This window comes from Protomyctophum bolini (genome assembly GCF_963924005.1).
Source record: "Protomyctophum bolini genome assembly, chromosome: 7".
NCBI classification, from domain to species: Eukaryota; Metazoa; Chordata; class Actinopteri; order Myctophiformes; family Myctophidae; genus Protomyctophum; species Protomyctophum bolini.
Window position 1 is genome coordinate 12,389,257 of NC_137868.1, and position 24,931 is coordinate 12,414,187.

The window sequence follows — 24,931 nt, forward strand, 5'->3', positions numbered from 1 at the left end:
TCCCCCTTTCTCTCATAAGAGTTGCGGCAGGATGACTAATTAACAACATTAGTATCCATAATTCAGAAGAAAGCTCTGGCATGCTCGTTATTGAAGACAGAGACCAACATCCGATCGGCAGCACAATCAGACTCACATGCGAACCAGCGGTGTCTTGCATGCCTCACCATCTAAAATATGAGGTACATCATTTTAATTAGATGACATGTTGGACATCAAGTCCAAGTCCACTGACCACTGTTATGATTGTCTTCAGTTCATCATTTTCTTTTCCACGCAGACCTCTGGTACTAAGACAAAGTCGCAGACAAAGTCCCCAAGTTTTACTGCATGATTAATACTTGCTTAACTATTGAAAACTGTGTCCTCTGTGTCCATCCCAAGAGGAACTCTTTGGAAAAAATATGTTGGGCTCCATTTTTGAGGGGCGCTAGTTTGTTTTAAAAACACCATTGACAATGAAGGGAAAATGTACGTCATCTTGTCCCTAACACAAACATTAAATGCCATCAACAATAAAGACAATTTTATATTTGTGTTGGCACCGTTTGTTTCACCATTACATCACCTAATCAACATGAGTTTGATATATCAGCGCCCCTCACTTCACACGGGTGTGATTTTTAAAGGAATGGGCTGGTAACTATTCGGATAAGAGGCAGTCAATTTGGTTCTACTCTAAAATGTTCTAGAACGAATAATTTGTTTTACTCTTGCAGGACAGCTGGTATAAATGTAGGCAGATGGGCCTAAAAACAATGACACCCGTGTGAAGTCAGGGGCGCTCTTATCATCTTACAAGATCGAGAACAAAACAAACATTAAACTCTGTCCATTGTCAATGGCGTTTTTAATGTTTGGAAAAACGAACATTAAACCTGTATATAGGAGGGCCCCTCAAACATAGAAACCTCTGAGTGTATCAAACAAACCAGGTGTTGATTTGACCACTTGAGCCCTATCTAAAAACAATAGCAAAAATAGATGATCTAAAAGATTTTCGCCAACAATGACATGACATGGGTCATTTTCAAAGCGACTGCAAAAGGATCCAATGGACTCCCAACTGTGCTGCCAAGCAAATAGTGTATATCTGGTGCCATTCACACATCACTTAAGGTAAAATGCGTAACATTTTGACCCCTAGGGCTCTAACGTATGCCATGCCTTACCCGCAAATATTAACCCATTTTAGGCGGGAACCCCTTTTGGTGTTTTAAACATTATGTTATAATTTAGCTATTGAAAAATAGCAGATATACAAGCTCATAGCGCGCCACCGAGTGGCGTGCTACGAGCTGGAGGCATGATCAATACTCTTTGGCCACTCAGAATAGCCAAATGGCATTGATCACGCCTCCAAATCTTTAGTTTACTCAAGTTAGGGAATAAGACCTGGTACTTAAGACACGCAAAATACAGCCCATAGTGCGCGATTCCGTCGTTCAGTTTCATCACCTCATCACCCAGCAAATATGGATTAAAATAATGTAAAATTCCCCATAATCAGTAACACGTAGCTGATACTTGTGTCAACCAAATGAAAGGCAATTAAAGGCTAGATGGGTGTCATTTCCAATGTGATTTCGCCATAGTTCAGTGCGAGTTCAGTTTCATTAATCTGATTTTCCGAACTATCGTTTTCGCTTGATACCGTTTCATAGAGTCAGTACACTCGCGATCTATATACCAAATGAAAGAACAAACTTTACAGATTACACAGCACTTTGAATGTTCCAGATTTGAGCGAGCTGGGAGTTAATGAAATGTGTTTTTTGTACATACTGTATATGGTTCTGTGCAGTGGAGAAAATAAACAAGCCCAAAATGACAGTCATATTTTACCAGCTGCACGCACACGCACAACTGCACAAACACACGCAAGCAGGCTACACACGCACAACTGCACACACACACACACACCTAATAAAACAACCCTAAGTAGAAGCCACATCAGCGTAATACCTTCCCAAATGTTTCCATTTACCAAAGAACACATTCTGACAATATAAATGAATGTCGCTAATCGCTAAGTTTGTGGAAATGTTACACTTTCATATGAAATCTTTTGTGAATTGTCGAATTTTTAGGCCTTCTCTGTTTGTTAATGCTCCCCATTTATTATTTATTCTGTAGTGATTATTTTTGGCCTCTGCAGCTGTATGTAGAAGTTAATCACTGTATCACACTTTTAAACTCAGCTGACAGTTTGCTTCAAATCAAATCCATAATTATGCTTTGGCATTGCCCATTGGCAGGTTTTTTTCTAGGCCTACATGCCTCGGCACGGCACCAGCTCCACAAAGTCCTCAGTGACAGTCAAAGATGCATCAGCACACAAATAAATAGTGCAGTGCAAAGCCACCATTTATATTTTGCTACATGGATAATTGCAATCAGACACAGAACCAGGACAAATTGCACTCAGCTGCAAACCTTTATGGTTGTGTTATATCATTAGTGCAATAATTTTCATGAATAAGCCTTTGAGACGAGGCAGATAGCAGGTGCAAGTGATGTGCAATTTATGATGCCATCAGCGGCCTGAATCCATTCTTTATGAATTAATTCCTGAGATTGTAAAACTGTAACGAAATGGACCCTCGTGGTCAAGGGTCCATTAACACAGAGTATTTTACTCTGTAGAAACCATTCGTTGCCTTTGGCAGTTAAGTGTTAACTGATGAACTGATTTGTGAAGTGATGGGGTCACCGCCAGCCAGGGACATTCCTTTGACACAACGATCCAGACACATCCAAATAAATCATGAGTGATGTATCTTACTTACACCAACAACATTCATCTCAACAGATCAGTGATTTGACTGTCTTAATAGTAGCATGCATCCAGACATCTTCTATTGAGCATGATGAATTATTCCACATTATATAATCTAGTAATTGCTGAACATTCAAGGATGCTGAAGGATTTCAGGTCAAGCACATCATCCGTGACAATTCCAGCATAGATTTGGCAGTCTAGGCCTCAAACACCCTGCAGAAGGTTCCCATGACACAAACTTAACCATCCATGTGGTTTGGGCCTACACTTGGAAGTTGAAACAATTTGTGGGCGTGGAATTAAATGGCTTTATAAACTAATGCCCTTCTAGTGACCATTCATCCCCCCTTTATTTGTTTTAAACAATAGCGAGAAACACTTAATAGTAGAAGAAGTTGATACACCCTCATCACATGGCAAACATTCATGCGTGCACGAGACACGCACGCACGCACACAAACATGGGTGATAAAAGTCAACAACATTGCCTGAAGCCAAAATATGTGACAAGGCTTTGGCACAAGAGACATAAAAGACATTTCCTGTTCTGTTCTGTTTTGTTTGGCTTGTATCAAACGTACATTCCAGGGAAACATCAAATTGGTTTAAGAAATATATTGGCAAAAGGCAGGGAGGGGCTTACCTTTGAGTGATGCAGCTGGATACCATAGAGGAGAAGGTTTTGGATCTTGGCTGCTGAGGCCAGTTCCATGATCGCTGCTGGCTCTACCGTCCTCTCGCTGACTGACGAGTCATCAGAATTATCCAAAAGCACCTATCAAAACACACCGCACGCACCCAATCAGATGACGCTCACCAATAATGGGGATCTCTTACAATGAGAATGATTATGCAGTGTTGGAGTAATTGCTGCTCATTCATTGTTCAAGTGGCTGCTTAAAATCGTTGCAACTCAATAGGCCTGTTTATTTAAGGTACTAATCAGAGAAGATTTAGGAAGTCGCTGTGTGAGGGTAAATATCGTTTGGCTGATGCGGTCCGGGTAAAAGACTGCAATTACACTCATTCGGCTGTACTATACATTTTCAGGGCCTCTGAGGTTTATTTTTGTAGACATTTCTGAATTAAAAAGCGAGCCCAGTGACTCACACTCACTAGGATTAAGAGCATCCACTGCTGAACTCTTTTACATAATAGTGGCTTAAATGGATTAATTCAGTGCAATTCGTTGGCATGTCGTTGGCAGCTGGCATGACAATATGAAGATGCATTATTCAATAGAATCATTACATCATGTGTTGCTTATCTCAAAGTTAAATTCAGTTCACTTGTGTTCCCAAGAACTCGTCATGCATAAGAATAATAAGTACTTTAAAGCAAAAATGAAACTTTGGTAGAAGTGTGTAGTTACCTGCCAGTACTAGTACTAGTACAGTAGTAGTAAAAATACAGTTACATATTTCAAAATGTATACACTGTATATACATTTTGAAATATTTAACTTTATTTATTAAACTGCAAGTCAATGGTGATTGGAGGATGGGACTGAAAGCTAAAACCCTGCCCAATTACGAAGTCGCACTTCATAGATACGTCACGGATGACTGATGACAGGCTGGTCACATGAAGTTCAAGATCCACATGGAATCCACAGTTATGACCCAGTCTTGTTTTACAGCAACAAACTAGTTCACTTTATTATATAGACATATCCAGACCTAAACATATCCAGACCTAAGCTTCCCAGTGAAACCAATTCCTTCTACTGTTAACCACTGATCTGATCTACTGAAGGTTTGAGGTTAAGTGTTTTCTTATGGTAATAAGTGAGGGGTCAGGGATACCGTTTCTCCTTCACTTTCTCTGCAGCACAGTGAATACCTCAAGTCAGTCCGAGATTTACACTGGTGGCCTGTCAGCCATAACCCTGCTTGCCTGACCTCTGGAGACAGTCACCTGCTCTGACACCTTCTCGAAACTCTTTCTACTGATTAGCCCCATGAGACCATAGACCAGACTGCTGACTCAGCCCAAGTACACAGTAGAATCATCAGTGTTCATTTAACTCTGAGATAATATTTGCAACTGTGAGAGTTACAAGTATATAAAATAACACTGAGAATTTTACCATGTATGATAAATAATCAAGTGGGGTACCTGATGCCACCCAAGTCTTTTGATACTTTATTTTCACCGTGGAAATTGAAGGATTTCCAGATTTTTCATGTCTGCTCATTCTCACGGCCCCCAGCTTGTACTGATAGCTAAGTCCCTCAACCTGTTGAAGAAGTCTTACAGTGAGGGTTGTGAGAAATCAAGACATGCAACACATGCTTTTGTTCTCATGTGGCAGGGAGTCAATCCTTTCCAAATGTGACCTGAACCCTCAGCCCCAGCCCCAGCCCGTGTGTGTGTCTGTGTGTGCTTGTGCTTTCTGGGCTTTAATGAAAATCTAGCATAGCTAAAACAGATCAAGTCAGGGGTTTTATCTAGTCATGCTACAAGACATTTTCTGCGATTGCAAGGCTTATTTTGCCTATTGCCCAGCATCATTTTGGCAGTCACAAAACACAGTAGGTGACGAGGTCATATTTAATTTTAAATATTGGTCCTATGAAAATGTTTATTTTGGTTTGATTTAACTACTTAAACCCTCTTGGGGCGACCAGACCCCGATACCTGAATGATTACGCCGTTGTCCCATACCACATGCGTTTGATTCTCGGCCAGCCAGACCATTTGCTGCATGTCACACCCCTGCTCTCTCACTATGTTTACAGTCTCTCTACAGTACTGGAACTGTCAACAAAGGCTCAAAAAAAGCCCCCAAAAGACACCAAAGAAAGAAAAGAAAAATACAACCACTTATATACTTGACTGGGGCTATAGTACTGTAGGTCTGCTCCGTTTTCCCCTACGCCATATCTCTTTGGTGAAAATAGAATGTTCGCGCAAGTGACAAGAATAGGGATGCTAGGTTCATGTGGTTAACCGGGTTGTTTTAGTTGTCCTTCTGCAAGCTCCCTGCTGCCGTGCGGCTCAGCAAATGTGTCACTTTTTTGGGCATGAAAATCTGTTCCTTTTGGCAAGCAATATACGACAAAGCATAATTTGGCTTTAGTGTGGCTGAGCTGTGGTGGTCCCATGGGAGGCATAGGGTTTCTAAGTAGCAACTAAGCTCCTCAAGGGACCCGAGGTGGACTATAGGTGACGTTTTTACGAGCGGAAAATAAAGGTTGACTGACTGTGTAGTCAGTGCATGTACCTCAAGGAAATTGGATCTGTCTTGTGCCAGATGTCTGTATTCATAAACATGTAAAGAAAGTTCATTCAAAGTGTGGGAAATGATAGTGAGGTATGCTCAACATTGTCCGCATGAGCCCGTCCCTAGGGTAGCACGGGTCCTCCCGGAACCAAATACCCGAGAGCCGAACCGAGAACCGAACCGTTTCGGGCCCAAAATATTGACTTGTCCCTCGGGCAGGGTCGGATCCATTCCAAATTGCAGTGGGTCTCGTTCTGGGCTTCTGAAATGCAGTTACCCGAAAGGACCCGTGAGGATCCGAGCTTTAAATATATATATATATTAAACCCTTCAACTTTAAAAATAGACATGCATGCGTTGTAATTATTACATTCTAAAATCCATATTGTCTGTTGAACAGACTTAGAAGACGAGGGGCGGGTCAGTTAGTTCTCCTTCCTTATGTCGTTTCTCTCTCTCTGTGTGTGTGTGTGTGTGTGTGTGTGTGTGTGTGTGTGTGTGTGTGTGTGCATGCACGCTGCTGGAATTGGGATCCGTTTCAATCCAATTCGCCATGGCGTGAATGTAGAGTGTAGAATAGCCTAGACTCTGTTCTACATTCACAGCGATTTGAGGTGCACCCCAATCCCAACAGTGTTGGCGGCCGCATGCACACACACACACACACACACACACACACACGTGCACACACATGTTTTAATGGGTTAATCAGGCTTAGTTTTGTTGACTACAACTTATAAAAGATCCATTAGAATTGTGTTACATCAATTTATTGACACAAAAGATAAAATAATACACTTAGACTTTTCAATTATTCGATAAAAAAAAATCGATAGAATAATGGCTAGCGATAGTCGCAGACCTACTTAGATGCCATGCTGTACCTATCCTCGTGTGAACTCACCCAAATGACAACCACTGGGTAGAGGAGGGCTCGATTCATCTCCTCCAAAGATCTCACTACGGCCTTCACCTGAGATATGGAATGACAGCCCACCTGCATAGATCAAAAGGAAGGGAGGTATACGCAATAAAATAAAAATAAGAACTGGGGCAGAAAAAGCCCACTATAAACTTAATGTCTACATACAGATCTTGAGGAAAACATGTCACTTCAGAGAAATGTGTCCTTAAATTCAAAACTCACAGAAATTTGAATGAAGTTCCAATGGTTTGACGGATGCCTGATGTTCTCTCCTGCCATGTCTGGGATAACATCCAGCTGCTGTAAAGTGGAGCATTCATATGTTAAAAGCTGGACTTTCTTGGCACATATTCTGCAGTTCACAGCCTCCTGTATGGATCCACATAAATAACGGAGTGGCACAGCATGTCACTTGGTTGTACTGAAGCTTCCAAGCTTAAGTTTTTCACATGTATGAAGCTAACCTGTGCATCTAAAGTGACAAATAAAGTGAATCTGAATGCGGTATCGTAAAATCGCAGAAACCTGTTAAAATTAGCTCTGAGGAAGAGCTAAGATGCTCAAAACGTCACCTTGGTGGAAATACATCAAATTAACTTGGGACTGGGAGCATGATCCAGTGTGCAGCCTCGACCTAATTAATCTTATGCTATGAACATGCATGAAGATTTAAGATTTAACCATTTTATAACCCTGAGCCATGATGACTGACATGGCTGACAATTCAAGAATGCACAAAATAAGGGAGATCACCATGGACAGTTGGTACACGTTATCTTGTAGTGTGCAGTCAGTGGTTTAGGATTAAAATCTGTAGCCTAGTTCCATTGGAGCCTTGGACCAGTCAGAGCCCACACGATTACATTTTACAACTGGAATATGGACAAATTTGAATGTGATCCTGTAGTTTGTGAAGGTCAATCAATCCTCATGTTGTGTGCACCTCTATGATGGAGTGTGCTTGTCAACAACTGTAAACTCTGAAAGTCAGTGAATAAATGTGTGACGTCAAGTTCTTTCACAATCTTAAAAGTCCTCTGGTGTGTTCAACGCTTTATTGTTGTATGACTTCTGGGCTTTAGGGTCAACGGCCCTCTGCATTTTGTTTCTCTCACGTATTCAATCATTTAACGCAGAAGCAGACCCACCTGCTTTCCCGTCATAAATCAATTTCTGATTAGAGGGAAATCTAAATACATATCAGAGACTCATAGCAGGGGAGGAGGGGAGGGGGGTTGTTAGAACTGTGAACAAATGACTAAAAAATTGATTTTGTGAAATCTTTATACTTCTGAACTGGCAAAAGAAAGTCCAAGAGTATGCAGAAGCTGTTAACAGAAATCCTACACAAGCCAAGTAAAATTTCATTATACTGCAAATTGAGTCAAAGATCAGCATGCAGCCAAAGATTGTAAAAGCTTTCTTTGCTTCCAAGATGAGGACACTTTAGCTCGTAATTTTTCCATTCAGATTGTGCCCTGGCATACATACTGTAACGCCAGGCAACTGGATAGCACGCCATGTCCATTTCATGTCTGTCTTTGTTGTTTTGCCTGTAATTACCCCACAGTACTAACATTTCACACACACAGGACATAAACACAGAAACAAACATCTACCGTCTGAGTTTGACATTAACATACAGTTTGTTTTAGCCATTAAAATAACAAAGGAAATTGGAAATATGAAATGGTTATAGAAAACATATGTGGGGGGTTAATTGGTCTTGAAAGATAAATGCCTATGGCTTCAAGAGAGAAAAACATTTCTGTCCAAATTGTCGATTTACAAGATTTAAAAATGTTGACGTGATCTAAACCAGGTTGGGCATGAAATCCCAGAGTGGGACTGTTTATTTAAATTTAGGTACGGCCTGGGGAGCCAAGACGACATAGAAGCTCAAGGACTGACTGGCTCTCGGAACCGAAAAGAAACAATCTTTCAGTATTCAGCACAGGGATATAATCATACTATTATGAATTCTAAATGCGTTTAGCTTTCAGAAAAAGGAAGGCAGAGATTATATCCGAGTATGCCCTGTATGACTTGGAGTGGTTCTAATTCAGAACTGTGGGGTTAAAAAATATTTAAATAGGAAGAACAAGAAAAATATCTTTTACATTTGATTATGTTTTTTGACATAGCAGATACTGTAGGGTGAAAAGGGACAGCACAGCAAAGAGGTGATGGTATGTGACAGCCATGGGTCAGATTCAAATGTGTTCAATCATGTGCAACTCTGTCTGTATGAGATTCAATATTTAAGTAGACTGACTAGTTGAGTGGTTCTCAAACATTTTCATGTCAAGTGAACAAATTCTGAAGCTATATTAACTAATTTAGCTGGGGAACTCCCCGGACCCCACAATGACAACCACTGGACGAATTAATCAATTTAGTTGCCATCAGGGTGGTAAAGAAACACCAACTACCAGTCAAATGCTGGTGAATGTTGAGTGACAGTTACGTTCATATACTCTACTTTGGCAGGTCATGGAATCTGGAAGATCAGCCACCGTGGCTGTTGGACAAAAACATCAGCTTCCTGGCCTGGTTGCCATTCAACAATATGTCTTGCCGGCTGTCCAAATGACAGATCCTCTTATAGGCTGAGGTTAATCGTTAAAAAAACTATGTAACCAGATACATGTGTTTGAGGATTCCCTTTCATCTGGACATAATATGTGATTGCTATCATACATCAAGCTCAAAGGATTAATGACAAGGCAGGGCTTGAAGAGGAGGCTATTTGGCCAGTCGTTATCAAATCCTCCCTTCCTCTGTGCATGTCTTTATGTGTTCATAAAGCATGCACTCGTCCCCAGTTTTGCCTTTGTTCAAAATACACTGCAGCCAGAATGCATCATTGTTACTGGGCCAAAGTAAGGGTAGGATAGTGTCACATTGTGAAAACATGCCTATCACTGACAAACTCATCCACTTGCTCATCCAGACCTCAATGCTGAACACACAGACATTAGGATTTGATATTGCCAAAGTAATCACATTGTAATTATTTTTGGGACAACGCAGCGATAACAATATCAACAGGGATTAAACTCATGCTACACAGAATTTTCCCTATTATGTCTTTGTCAGTAAAATATATTTCATTTGTATTCTATTTTAATTTGCAGACCAGGGGTTCTATATGATACATATTTTCAAGTATGTATGCAGCCCTAAAAGTCCAAACCTTGTTTTGTTGCTTCAGTTTCCATACTCAGGTCACATCCTGCTGAAACAATCGCCTAATATTTATATATACACACGTACACGCACGGACACACACAGTCAAATCCCCCACCTGCATATACACACACACAACACTGTATTCAAACCATTCCACTCAGCTTGGGCAGCCCTACCTCGCTTATCCCACCTGTATTGGATTCATTTAATGGCACGGGGACAAAGCTAATTCCTCATCTTCCGCTTCTTCCACTCGCCTTTCATCTCCCCTCCCTTCCTCCCGCTTCCCCAAACCACTGAAAAGGATGTAACTGGGCCCAGACACGTGCACACCGGGAACCACGACCCCGACAGCCACCTGAGCACAGGGCGGGAATGGTTCCAATCAGCGGCTTCCAAGGAGGCCGCCAACGGACACCAATCCGTCTCCAGTATTGAGACAGCAAGATCCGTATGTATGACACCCTGCTGCTGATGAAGGACTTGGAGCGGGTTGAAAGGAGGATGAGATGTTCCATTTGTAGCGAAACATGGAAACATCATCTGGCGTGCTTTGCCACCCATCGTGCCCCACCTTCTGTCAACAGCTACACCCGGGGAGTATCTTTACATTAGGATTACATATTACTTTAGGAAACACATTATACACATACATCGAGTGGCTGCACATTATGAAGCTCTTTGTATAAAGGCGGTATAGAAATGTAGACCATTTACCACTTGGAATCAGAGTGAAGCCCGTCAACGGAATGCAACACGGAGACGCTACAGGATTAACCTCTTGAGCCCCATTGCCCCGCCGGCAGGGGCAGCGGCTGTACAGTGCTCAGCGGGTCAATGGAGACCCAATTGGTCTCCGGTTCCAACTCCGATGTTGCAGATTTTACCCCTGGACCCCCCTGGGGTTTTAATAGGCCTGTTAAATAACATGGCTTGGCCCTCGGGCTGGCGTAGATGTCTGGGCACCTAGGCTGGTAATCCAGGCTGACAGTCTATGGCATATACCGACTGCCAGCCTTACCAGGGTTTCCTCCGATGTCTGATGCGAGGTTACTCCTTGGTAAATAAATAATACAAGTATGATACAATACAAGAGAATGACAGCTTGGCACGCGTAACAGTAACTTTTATTTTTGTAGAAGAGGCAAACTAATATTCTTTATACATGTGTAAACTTGAAACATTATTGTACTGCAAAAAGGTCTTCATTCCATCCTTTTTTTAGTATAATAGTATTAGTTTACAATAATTAGATTAATACACGATAATCAACACTAACACTTCAATTAGAACATACCCAAACGTACATGTTCAATCAATCAATCAATCAATCAATCAAAGCAAACAGCATAAACAATATTAGTTTGCCTCTTCTACAAAAATAAAAGTTACTACTGTCGCGAGTGCCAAGCTGCCATTCTCTTGTACTTACTGTATTGTTTCCCACAACGGAGTAACCTCGCGTCTAGGACAGTCTCGTGAGACTATGGGGCAGTGTCGGTAGGCCAATCAGAGGCAGACGGGGCGTTTCCATGTCTATGCTCAGACGTAGAATAGATATACCATTGCTTTCCCCATGTCCTGTTCATCTATCAATATAGGCAGAAAAAGGCCCAAAAATATCTTTAAAACAACTATTATTGTTATTTTTAATAACATGGTTTATTCTCCATACTGTTGAAATATTATGCATGCTAAAGGTGTAGATTATTTTGGACAGTATGGGAAAATGGGAGCTCATCATCTCTGACTGAGCTGTGGAGAAGAGGCTTGGGGTGGGGGACAGTCATCACTAAACACGCAATTAATCAAGGGAATTCCCATGGCACAGCACAGATGAGTGCCATCTGCTTCCCCTCTCATGCAGGGGAGTGAGAGGTGAAGGTTGAGGGGGAGTGGAAGAAGCAAGGGAGGAGCATTGAAGCTAAGAGAAGGAAGAGTGCATGGATGTGCCAGACAGGCTCCAGTAGAGGTCCGACCACAGATAGCATGTCTCACCACCAGGCCACCCAAGTGGTGCACATGCACAGTGAAATCCTCAAAGTTAATTTAACTCCGAGTCCGAGACCCTTATTGGTCAATTTTTACACTCTCAAGAGTTAAATTAACACAGTATTTCGCTGCAGGAGATCGGAGGTGGAGAATCGAAGACAGGGGGATGCCGGGCACATATGGTGAACTCATGAGAAGCTTTTAGCAATCTTGTCATCATCATTATCATCAATATAATGGACATAACATCATCACAGTCATCATCACAATCATTGTGGTCGTCATGCTACCTACCATGTCCAAAGCTCCCAAAGTCTTGTGCAGTGCATTGGCCAGAGTTGTAGCCTGCGCAGACCCACCTGTGATAACACAGGCCAACCGGGACAGAGACTCTGAAGGAAAGAAACGATGGAGATGAACGGTTGGCTGCAAACCATTAGCATGCCATTAGGAAGCCATGTTAATTATCATATCAACAACAGGACCATTCATTGGGCACAGACACGACTGTGATTAATTTGTGCAAATGGCAAGACCGATATTAAGAAATGCATGTGCGTGGGTGCGCAAACATGCATACACCATAGTGGAAGAATATAGGTTTCACGTGTAGTACCAAAAGTGAAACCCAAAGCACTCTGACAAGTTTAGAATTAAAGGGCTTTAGGTGCTCAGTAAGTAAAGGACATTATTATATACTTTGGGTGAAAACTTAAGAATTTCTTTGCCATGTATTCAAGACAGACAATGAATTCATTCACCAAACAAACTCTGGGCATAATCATTGTGCACTTCATGTCATCATCAAGTAGGTAATTTTGTGTCCAGGTGCTCACAGAGGTAAAATACAGGACTGTGTTTATGTGCATTTCTCTAACTGTGCAGTCTGTCTTGTCCCAACTTGTTCAAAGTAGCATTCATAGACCTCATACGCCCATCTCATTCTAACCAACTTAAACAATACTACAAAGCAGGCTTCCTTGAAACACAATCATCAGATCAGACATCTATAGGTTCACTGTAGTCTATTCAACTAAATTCTAACCCCAGTGTCTCAAAAGAGAAAAGAATTCTCCAAAGATTCTCACATTGCTCATTTCTGACCATTTAACCTTTCTGAGACGCACTAGCCTTCATTCATGTAGGCATGTACTTCATGTCTGCAACTATATACTGTATAGACACTGTAGTGTGATGTAATGGTAAATGTATAAAGGAACATACCTTTGATAATGGACTCTGCAGCAGCCAGATCTCGTTTGTAGGTCACCTAGAGGACAAATCAGCTTGGTTTAACATTACACTTAGTTCGGACATAGTGTACAGAACACTACAATACATGTGCTTTCAAACCAATAAAACAAAACCAAAACAAGTCTTGATAAACTTTAAACACATGGGTTTGTGCTCTTCAGCTGTCACTCATAACTTCTGACATGTGAGCTTTCTTTGTTCCTGTATGATAAACCAGTAACTTAAGATTTAGCTCACTTTTGTTCAGCAGACCAACTTTCTACAGTTTGCCAAAGTATTTTAATGTGTTATTTCTTCTTTCCCAGACATAATCGATACATGTGCGTTCCAACTAATGAAAACAAAACAAAAACAAGTCTTGATACAACTTTAAACACATGGGTTTGTGCTCTTCAGCGCTCACTCATAACTTCTGACATGTGAGCTTTCTTTGTTCCTGTAACCAATAATGAGCATACAGCTGTGCTAGGACAATGTCACCAAATACCCTGTCCCCAAAACGGGGCTACAGGCTAGCTCACCTTCCATAGCGCTGCTGGGCCCTCGATGAGCTTGGCATTGGTGCCACAGTATTGCAAAGCCAGATGGAGGCACTCAGTGCCAAACTCAAAGTCTGATTCATTGCACTAGAGGACAGGAGACAAGAGACATTGACAATAAGAATCACATCCACACAGTTTCACTAAATTTCCTAAATGTTGTATTGGAAAGGACAAATAAAATGGCATTAGGCGAGGAAACTGCTGAATGTGAACAGTTTATTAAAAGAGGGTTTACACCAGGGAGATGGAGAAAAACTTGCCCGGAGTCAGATTGCCCTTATTTAAAAGATCACATGGACATTTGGATTGAGGCGATGAGCTCATAAACCGGGTTTAAGATGCAGTCAGAACTACAAAGGCAAATCACACTACCTGAAGGATTAGATATAGGGTAATATTTTATTGGGCTAAAAAGAGTGGGGGCATTTTCTTTTTTCAGGGACCATGACATGGGCAAGACAAATTATGGAAGATATATGGTATTCCTCCTGTGGTAATTTAACCTTAAGTATTTTCTCCTCTTACAAAAGCGCTCACTGGGACTGGATTAAGTGTCTTCTCCTTTGTCTTTTCAGACCTAAACTCTAACCAGACTCAATGGATGTCAAGCTGCATAGGTGCAGATCTGCAGGTTTCTCATGAACATGTCCTACAGTCCTAACCTGACAGACAGTAGACACCGTACACTTTCCACATTTTGACAGATTGAAGAGGGGAGAAGTAATGGGGTGGAGGGGGGGGGGGCATGTTCTCAGCGAATACAAAACAACTCGCCCCTTTACCAACTCGCCCCGGGCGTACAGCCGGCGGAACAGCGCGGCCTGGTATTCCTAAAGTAATCGACGTAAATGATGCTTAAACGGTTAAACCTAACCTTATTCCTAACCTTAACCTCAGTAAAACTATGCCTAAACCTAACCCTATTCCTAAACTTAACCCCAGTAAAACTATGCCTGAACCTAAACTTATTTCTAACCTTATTCTCAGTAAAAAACAAAATAAAGAATACAAGAATCGCCACACCGAGCTGTCGGCGTGAGGTCGGCGGAAAAAAGCTGGGGCGAGATGGAATTGGGGCGACCGTACCTGTAACCTTCTCAGCAGTGGCCCCTACAACTACTGACTCTTGACTTATCTTGACAACAAATGCAGAATTAATTTGAGCTCATTTTCTGAAAATGCCCATGCCAAAACCAAAATATTTGCATCAATTTTCACCACCTTCGAGTCAAGGCTGAAGCAGCAAAGCACTTAAGAAAAAAAACATTGGGCAAGATTCTGCAGTTGGTTTTCAATTGTCCAGGTATCCATGTTAAATTGTCTCCATTTCACCATAAGGTCCATGTTCTTTACCGAGTTAAGATTTTGCTCACTTTTGTTCAGCAGACAAACCTTCTACAGTGTGCCAAAGTATATTAATGTGATATTTCTTTCCCAGACATAATCGAGGCATAGTGAAAATGATAGCACCCATACCGCAAACTCTTCAGCGTGAAACCCTGCAGGTTCTGGCACATCTGCTGAACAATGAAGAACTGTGATGTATGAGAACCATAGAGTCCTTTGTCATAGGGACAGTGTGCGGCACCATTATTTTCCAAGCATAAATCTCAATCCATCTGTCATTTCATACGATTGGAGAGACCTTTTAAAGTAATTATATGACACCGAGCGTTAGCACTACAAACCCGCAGGAATGGTGCTCGAATTGTACATACTGTAGTATTAGCCTAGGTACTCTGTTTTCTTTCTCCCCGTCAGTAAGTGAAGATCACTTTGCTGTCATGGTATCAATGTTGCGGTATCGACTATAGGAACCAAGTGTTCAATAAACCGTTCCAACGTTAAACATTTTTAAAGAGTAATGTCCAAAATATTCGGGAAGGCTCTTCACATAGCAGTGCCAATATTCCAAAAATGGCAACGTGGTGGATTTCATGCATCACTTCTGTCAGAATAGTTTATTAACCCATTCTGGACGGGAACCCCTTTTGGTGTTAGCGTTATGATTTAGCTATTGAAAAATAGCAGATCTACAAGCTCATAGCGCGCCAGCGAGTGGCGCGCTATACGAGCTTGTAGGTCTGCTATTTTTGAAAAAATCGAAGAACGACTGACATAGAAACATGGCTTTTTCAGAAAACTGTCAGGATGTAGAAGAGATTTATAGAATCGTCCCCAGGTCAAAATGGGTTAAAGCTAAAAGTGAAATTGTGTGTAGGCTTAAGAAATAAAATTATACAAATTTAAACAGACACCACACCCAGTGAATATGTACCTTAGTACATATTCACTGGGTGTGGTGTCTGTTTAAATTAAGCTTACTTAATTACCCAAACTATATACCAATTATTAAATAGTCAAAGACAACTGTGTGGTAACCAGGTGGTAACCAGGAATCTGGTAAACCATCATTGTGGCTTTGTCATTATTTTAATTCTAACCTTGAAAAATATTTTTCAGACGGAACACAAGCATTAGAAACATTAAAACACATGAGAACATTCTTTACTGTGATTATGCATGACAGTGAGGTAAGGAGTCCAGTAGCCATGATCACAACAAAGAAAAGACCCATTTAGGACCGAGGCCGTTTTCTGAAAAACTTTGAATATTTATTCAAAACTTACAAAAATGTAACGCTGCAATATGCTATATTGACAACAAGAACCCCAAAGGGGGTTCCCATCCTGAAGGGTACCACCACCAAAAGGGATTCAAAAGTATACTGTACCCTTTGATAGGCCTGATAGATGATGTCATATAGGAATCCTTGGGGCATCTCACTGGCCCGGTACTTTCCTCTCTCCAGGGAGTGGTCCAGGTATCCTTCCGATGTAGAGGCTATCACCGTTGACACAAGAGGTCGGATAGCTCCCGCTGCCTTGTGAAAATAAGGACAAATTAGGTGTAGTAATTTTCTGTCTTTCAAAACTATTACTGATGATGGATGGAGTGAGATACCTATGCAGCCAGATTGATAGATAACAGCTTGGAAATTCTTAACAAACACATTGTGTGTATTAATATTTTCATCCGACCATGGCACATGACTAGCCCATTGACGCCTGGTGTAACGTATACGTTGTTCTACCCTTGATGCCGGCCGTGCTCTCTGTGTCTCATCAGCTATTGCTATACATGTAGCAACATAACTATTTAAAAAAGAAATCATCAGAATTTGAAGGTTTTCAGAAACCTTAGGTCAGGCCCTAGAAGGCGTTCCCAGATTTGGCCTCAGGCATCAATGGGCTAGAGAAGTCATCTTTTGCGTGGCCAAATGTAAACACAGCCAGTGAGGTGGTGTGGGGAAAGTGGCTCACAAAATGAAAAGAAAGCAAACACTGTGCTCTGCGTGTTCAACTGTGTTGTTCAAATCTAAATTAATCTGCTGCTCTTTAGTGGAGAAGGCCATTCTATCATGGATGGGGAATACTGCAAGATAATGAAGACCAGACGCGGTGCTGTGAGTTTGTTACACATCACACACACAGGCGCACTCATAGGGAGGGCCTCAAAGACACACCATAAATGTTTGCCGCTTGTCAAGAGCCATGGTTTTACTCGCAACCTTCTAGCCATGCATTCAATATTTTCTCACATATTTTAGTGGGGTTCAGCCTATGAATCATTGTTAAACTAATCTGTGAGTGTCTTCTTCGGGGGGCAGATATGAGACCTTCCAAAACGCCTTCCATCTATCTTCCATGGATTAAAAGCAACCTTTGGGAGCAATGGATATGTCACTCGGATGCAACAGCCAATATAAAGTTACTTTATCATCAGAGCTGCAAGGAACATTTGTTTTGTCTATTGTCTGACTAGACTGGGACTGATTCGCTTTTGCTATGTTGCATATCCGGTTTAGAGCTTGCCTACTTGGAAAAATAAAACAATAAAAACAATTCCAGTTTGTGCCACGGCATAATTATTCTGACAATCAAGCACTTCTTGGAATATGTTTTTGTTATGTCCATTATAATGACTAAGCTGCCCCGCCTGGCCAGACTGATCAGTGATCATGTGGGACTGGGTGGGTTCACAAACGTTTTTGTGAACCTACAGTATGTGATCAGTCTGGCTGGCCAACAATGCCAGGCTAAGACTAGGCTCCTGGAGTCATCATTTGGGGGAACAATAACACTGAGGGATAAGTAGGAGTAGGCAGGCTCTAGACTGGATCTCAATGTACTTGGAAAATAACTCTCAGGCTTTCCACATACTGCAGAAAGCAGATCTGACTGCTGTGACTTTGACCTTGCTTGTATGTAGTGAATAGTGATCTAGGACTTTAAGCTTACTTTGACCTTCTTGTTATAAATTATAATCATCATCGTCACATGTCACTCAATCTGGGAACCCATTCAATAAAAAAAATAAAGAAAAAATAAACTTTTTCCCTTTTTGCTTGTCGGGGTTTCACCAAATTTTTGAGGGTCGCCACTCGCTAGCCCCTCTATACATCCAGCTTTGGATTAACGTCCACAAACTTCGTCTTAAACAAACATTAAATTCCCATTGACAATGAATGGAGAATTTTACGTCAGCAAATAGGCATAGTGTCTATATTACGGCATGATGTACGATGACAAGAGCACCCATCACTTCACACACTTTTTATATTGAAAATAGATCTACATTAATTGATTTTTTGAGGGGCGCCAGCCCCTCCGACTGTATGCCCAGCTTTGTGTGTTTGTGTGTACCCCATAGCGATGTGAGGACACCAAAAGTGATTGGCTAAGCACAGAATGTGAGGATAAAATCACAGCTGTGTGAAGTGAGGGGCGCTCTTATCATCATACATTATTTCATTCCGGCCCATCACAATTTGCGTCCTCACCTTGTTTGTGTTTACACAAACACTCAAAAGCTGGTCATTCAAGTCAATGGCATTCAATGTTTGTGTTAACACAATGTTTGTGTGTGCACAAAGTAAACCCTCAAAGCTGGACATAGGAGAGGCTAGCGCCCCTCAAAAAGCAGGGACAGAAAAGTGAGCGATTGGCTGGAATGTGATGATACATTTTAATCAAATAAAAATAAAATGTGAATGCTTGTATTTTCTCCAAATAAAATGAAAGGTCAAGCTATGGTTTGACTGCTGGGTAAAATTCAAGATGACTGTCTGCATATACCAGCTCATCTTGTCAGCATTAACAGCCTTTAGCATTTTTAACAATATTTCCTTATTTTACCCTATAGTCAGTTGCAGCTCTGAGTTCACAAGTTAAAAAGACTGAAATGCAAACATGCAGATTAGACCCACCCCTTGTTCTTTGGCAGCCATGGCTATCTTGCAGAGAAAGTCCTCCTCCACAAATGGCCGTACAGCATCATGAATGATAACCACCTTTGGTTTGAGAGGAGCCATTCCATTCTCGCTCTCACTGAGGGCATGGATACCACTGAATATGGACCTGTGGCGAGTAGAACCGCCTTGCACGACTCTGATCTTCCTGTGTTGAAAGCGCTGTACGATGTCCATCATCAGAGCCATGCTTTCTTTGGCAACCACTACAACAATGCTTTTGATCCATGGCACCCTGTCAGAGAGATACAGTGCATTCAACTACCTCAGCAATGTAATAGAGGGTATGTGCGTGACATCATCATCAAACCCGGAAGTTATGAAGCAACGCCTACTGAGTGGCCAGAAAAGTATAGCCCATACATCCACAAGGAAAAGTCCTATCTATCTGATTGCATTAAACAACGTTAAACAATGTTAAATTAACTTTGCCACTCGATTTGCCATTCACTTTATGCATGCGCATACCCTCTATAATGTGATAATTCCAGTGGTGCAATGGTGAAATAGTAGGCTTATGCAGAGAGCAGACCCCCCTGTTTAGTATACAGACAGACAGACAGACAGACAGACAGACAGACAAATGTATCTATTTCTTTCTAAATAACTCTTACAGCTGGTGGTATTATAAATTTATACAGTATGTCTGACTGTAGCCTACCTTATGCGGTTTACATTTCTGACTAATAAAGTATATATATTCAATCAATCAAATGGTAGTCATGAGGATGTTGCCTATTTTTATATTATTAGTAGTGACTTCCAACTATTTATTATCGCAATTACGTGGCATAACTGAGTTAACAGTTACATCATACATGTTTATAGAGAGGGTTCTGATTAATTGAAAATGGATGACCCTGATGTAAACAAGTTGTAGTACTTGTTTTGGTTTTATCCTCGTATTTTGTATTGACCTGTACTTTCGTTGAAATGTACCCATTTGAACATTTTCAATCAATCAAACCAATTCACCGTTTAACGTGAATGTGCCTAAAGAAGAGCACCCAATAGGCGGGCAACGCTAAACTGTTTATTTGTTTTCTGGCAGTATGGTTGGACCAGTGCGACAAAAGCTAGCCAACAAGGCCGGGGAAATGTGAATGGTATGGTATTTTATAGTCAGTACTGTATCACCAGCTTTACCGGGGGCGTCTGTTGATGAGTGATATGTTTACATACACATACAATGTAGCGGAATAAACATTGATGAATGCTAGCCTACCTTTCGAAGGCTTGAATAGTGTAGCTGATAAGCGGCCTATTGAGAAGCGTGCAGAACTGTTTTGGTGTCGCTAGCCCTGTTCTCTCCCCGCTGCCACCGGCTGGAAGCACCACGGCGACCGAGAAATCTATGCAGCATTCCCCCACCTTACGACTGCACAACCCGGCCGTATAGTCTGAGAAAAGCCCTGGCTTAGGCCTATCAATGTCACCACTATCTTCGTGCATGGCCACTGGCCAATGATGCCAATCCATTCGTTTTAAACGGCACAGAGGTTTTGAAGTCAGAGCTGTCGCTGAAATCTGGGATTCTGGGCGGAGTCAATCAGGATAGTGCATGTCAACAGCTGCTACACGTGGTAACGCTTCTCGCGCGATCGCACTCAAGTTTCTGTAGCTGTCCCTATATTTTATAATATCTATGAGCTGTCTCCCTGTGAGAGAGAGAGAAAACAGGCTTGCTTACGCACGCACACGGGCGCACGCACACAATACACCTGTACAGTATATGGGCTCAATCAAAATTTGGCTCTGAATGAAAAATAGTTTCAAAAGCTGTAATTTCCTGTGTCTATGCCTCAGTGATAAAGTCTGACAGCCAGTATCAACAATAAATGTAATAAGATGATTTTATTTCATATGAATACATTACAACATTAGCACTTTGTTTATGCCATTATGTTGACATTTAAACATTCAACACAGCTTATAAAATGTTGCCATAAGAAATATATTACATCATACATCTTATATAGTAAAATCTTATACACATAATCGTACTTCATAAGACAATTAACAATTTGATAGGATATATACAGGTATTTACATATTTTGTTGTTTTAGCTGTTTCTTTTCATGCCATGGTATGCCTATACAAGAAGCTATAAATTACATTCTGTATGATATAGAATTTAAGGAAGTTAACACTGGCTACATTATATTGGACAAGTAGTGTGGCTTGATATTTGTATAAAAACTATAACTTCATTGTTGTTGACACAGCACAACTTATAGGCCATAAGCAGTGTGAACAGCTGGACATATCCTCAGAATGTCCTTTTGGCTTCTCCGCTGTATAGCAAGGCACAAGCTGCCTGTGAATCAAGTTCCAGTCACATTGAGAGATAATCCACAGCTAGAGTCGCTAGCATAATGTGACTGCAGTCTCTGCAAGTTCTCAGTCTCTGTCTCTGCACCAATGTCACCAAGAATGATAATTCCTGTGTACAGTCACTATGCATGGTAATTAAAATAATTCTGACATTGATCTCATCAAGATCTCAGGGTTCAGCTTCATGCCAGTTCTCATTAAGCCTGTTTTTTCCCAGCCTTCTCTTGCTTTTAGACTTGTGCCTGTGGAGAATCTGGGGCTGGGACAGGACAGGCTCCTCAAACTTGTTGCCCGATTCATTGTGCTGTCTTGAGTATCTCTTGCACTTGCAGGAAGTGACCACAGTGATTTTGTACGTTCTCGAGCTGCCATCCTGGCACTGCAGCTGGATGCGCTGGGTGCGTGTCTTGTCATTGACACACCGCCAATCTTGGCTGTTCCGTCGATTCCAGAACTTTCTGCCATAGCCACCACCGATCCAGTTAGGAAGCATCTGAGCAGGAAGGCACTCGCCAGCACACACCAGCTCCTTTATGGGGTTGATGCTGGTACACTGGCCATCAGAGATGTACTTCGTGGACCTCAGTTCTCTGCATCCGATTTGCTCCCGCTCTGCTGGAAGAACACATAGGAAATGATGAGAAACTATAGCAATGTATCTTACAATATATACCTATTGAATTATATGGATGTTATGGAACCAATTTCCAGCATGGCACATTTGTGACTCTTTCAATTTTGACTGTGGTAGTATTAAAGAGCATTTATTTGTATACATATTGCACACAACTCATCTAAATCATGATGGCATCTTTTAAAGTTTCTGACCCACATTAGCAACCTACTATATAACTCACTTGTTGAGGAAATTGTGTGTTTCCTCTGCACGAGAGGAAAGCCTTTGGCATTCCAAACTTTGTCAATGGAGCAGGGCTTTATGGGATTATATCTGAGCAACCGGTAATACTATCAGCATTGTTCTGCTGCAGGCTACAACTCTCACCCCCTCCTATAGCACTGTAATCCAAACCTGTGTCCATTCACACTGTGCCATACACTTTGGTGACATTGCCCCCCCCTCTCTCTATGACAGAGAGTGTTTGATGAATGAACATGGCAGGGAGAAGCTCTCTTTTCTTTCCTTCGTGCTCATATACTGAGAGAGGAGAGAGCTCAAGTCAAACAACGCTGCAACCGCATGCTTCTTGTGCATATAGAGCAGTCATTGAGCATACCTCAATTTACGGCACTGACACATGAGGGTTCCTCAAATACCGGCTTTTGCCTCTCTGAGACACTCATCCCTGCCCTATGGAAGCCGGCTGCCACTGTCAGGAAGGTGTGCATTCCTACACACCTGTGGATCAAGCTTTCACTTTCATGTCCTCATCTCACTTAACTGTCATGTAGCCTAATGGTTTTTGTTGGTTTAATAATTTCATGGACAAAAGTAATTAATTCGCCCAGATTATTAAATTATGAAATCGGCAGCTATTCCTGTGTTACTTACAACTATATGTTTCAAATGGTAGGCTATATGGACAGCTATTGAGCATAATATGCTAACTTTGTTTCAAAATTGCCTAATTCCTCAGTCTGAATGTACGCTGTTTTCACTCATTCTAAAATCACCATCAGACAATTCAATCAACCATCACTGTCCATCTGACTACAGCAAAGGCAAATATACTCTGCTCGAGCTACTCTACTATATAGCCTACTCCGTACGACGGTGTCGCTTACCAATCAACGTCTACGTCTCACAATTATTTTTTGTCAACTGTCAAAGGGACACCAGGCTTCGTGCCGTGCGATGGAGTAAAATCATCAAGCTTCCTATTTTAAAACATGAATGGGATATCATGTTGCGCTCACCAGCTCTGTCCTGCGCAGTATTGAGTCCTCTCCCACCGTTCCTTGCACGGTTGAGTGAAACGTTGCTCGGAGCATCCTGCACCGGTGCGCTCACGTGTGAGTAGAGGATCTCCGTAGCATCATTCTTGAAGGCTTGGCAACTCCTCAGAAGAATGGAAAACACAAATAAGACATTGCAGGACTCGAATGCGTTCAAGTGCATGGTCGGTTCTGAGGATATTGGGTGCGACGTCCGGTTATCAATCAGGTAACTTTTACACCGATGTCGTGTGCAAAACTGAACTGCATGGGATATCTTAGCCTGTTGCTTATATAGCAAGTCCGCCTCTCGTTCTGGCAGCTGCTCAGGTGCACCCAGTGGAGATCTAGGCACTGGTTGGTGGCTGACTGGTTGGCCGTTTACTGGCTGGATATCCCGCCCACGACTTGAACTCTGGAAACCATCCTCACCCTCTTCTTCTGATGTCGGGGGGAGGAGGGGTGGGGGGGTCAATCAATCACTCACCGATGATGGGATTAAGTGTCTTGATTAATTACACATTATCACCAGCTTCTTGAAAGACGATTAAGTGAGAACGATGCTTTACATATCCATTATGGATGATAAGATTAGGCCTAGATTATTGCCTATATATATTAGTTTTTTTGTTTTTATACCAATTTAATACATTCCACCTTCTTTCCTCTTTCACCTTAAGTAGGCAACTCCATACAAAGTCTGGATGCAGATTTTATTGTTCCTTTTTTTAACACTGGGATTCTGGTGCAAAAGTGAGCAGCATTTGTATTGTAAACAGAAAATAGAAGATTTTTTAATTGAATAGAAATACAATTTAGGTATCAATTCTCCATAAAAAAAGAAAGGAAAAAACTATATTATGTAAATACTCTAAATCCAAACAGCACAATCCTAGATATTGGTTTAATGTAGCCTAGTTCAGATGTGATAAACCAGATTCCTATTATTTTTGTTTAAATACATTATAATAATACGTTACAACATAATTATGTAAAAGCTATACATTCTTTGAGGCTGAGATCAGAGTGATAGCTCTGATCACCATGTTTTAAGAGAATATGATTGCTCTGCTGAGTCCGCTTAATAAAATGTAGCTTTTAGCAATCTGAGAACCCATCGCCAAAAAAGAAAGGGAAAAACAGCGTTCCCTCTTTTCCTTTGAATTTGACAGGCTTTTAGTGACTCCTGCTGTTGTTGATATTAATTAAAAGTGTTCAGGTGGAGAACCTCCTCAGGGACCTCCTCACACCACACCTTCCTATGTTCTGGGATCAGATTCCATGTTGAGCAGAAACTACGCATTAAACTGGACCATAGTTGGCTTGGCTCTATATACTTTTGTCAGTCTTAGGGCTTAAAGCCAAAAACAATCCCAAGACTGAAAATGTTTTTTTGCAAATCTGCACTGATCTCATTAAATGACCCCTATGAGATCCTCAGGACTGAAATCAGTCCCCAGGACTGAGAACTTTAAGCCC

General features: G+C 41.5%; 2 protein-coding genes across 3 annotated transcripts in view; both read right to left on the reverse strand.

Moving 5' to 3' along the window:
- Nucleotides 1-20,756, reverse strand: part of crppa (CDP-L-ribitol pyrophosphorylase A) — a 40,053-nt gene extending 19,297 nt beyond the window's left edge. Inside the window, exons 1-9 of the mRNA XM_080767953.1 lie at nt 20,450-20,756; nt 19,183-19,459; nt 16,648-16,797; nt 13,893-13,997; nt 13,342-13,387; nt 12,412-12,509; nt 7,156-7,233; nt 6,913-7,005; nt 3,426-3,557 (exon numbers count right to left, since the gene is read on the reverse strand). Coding sequence (XP_080624079.1) covers nt 3,426-3,557; nt 6,913-7,005; nt 7,156-7,233; nt 12,412-12,509; nt 13,342-13,387; nt 13,893-13,997; nt 16,648-16,797; nt 19,183-19,459; nt 20,450-20,703 — 1,233 coding nt within the window. The 5' untranslated portion in view covers nt 20,704-20,756. The remainder of the gene's footprint in view (nt 1-3,425; nt 3,558-6,912; nt 7,006-7,155; nt 7,234-12,411; nt 12,510-13,341; nt 13,388-13,892; nt 13,998-16,647; nt 16,798-19,182; nt 19,460-20,449) is intronic.
- Nucleotides 20,757-21,063: 307 nt separating this feature from the next.
- On the reverse strand, nt 21,064-23,749 carry sostdc1a (sclerostin domain containing 1a). 2 transcript variants are annotated; one of them, XM_080768033.1, is made up of 2 exons: nt 23,435-23,749; nt 21,064-22,174 (listed from the first exon to the last, which is right to left on the reverse strand). In XM_080768033.1, exons 1-2 carry the CDS (start codon nt 23,634-23,636, stop codon nt 21,729-21,731), a joined length of 648 nt encoding a protein of 215 aa, XP_080624159.1. In that variant the 5' UTR covers nt 23,637-23,749; the 3' UTR covers nt 21,064-21,728. The 2 variants fall into 2 exon arrangements, with proteins under 2 accessions (XP_080624159.1, XP_080624160.1); XM_080768034.1 differs by having other exon boundaries at nt 21,064-22,171; nt 23,435-23,747.
- Between the last annotated feature and the right edge of the window lie 1,182 nt (nt 23,750-24,931).

Excerpts from the sequence above, each read along its gene's own strand:
- sostdc1a (XM_080768033.1), bottom strand. The coding sequence starts at position 23,636 with ATGCACTTGAACGCATTCGAGTCCTGCAATGTCTTATTTGTGTTTTCC. Across the intron at positions 22,175-23,434 it reads TACTGCGCAGGACAGAGCTG|CAGAGCGGGAGCAAATCGGA; the intron begins GTGAGCGCAACA and ends GTGTTCTTCCAG.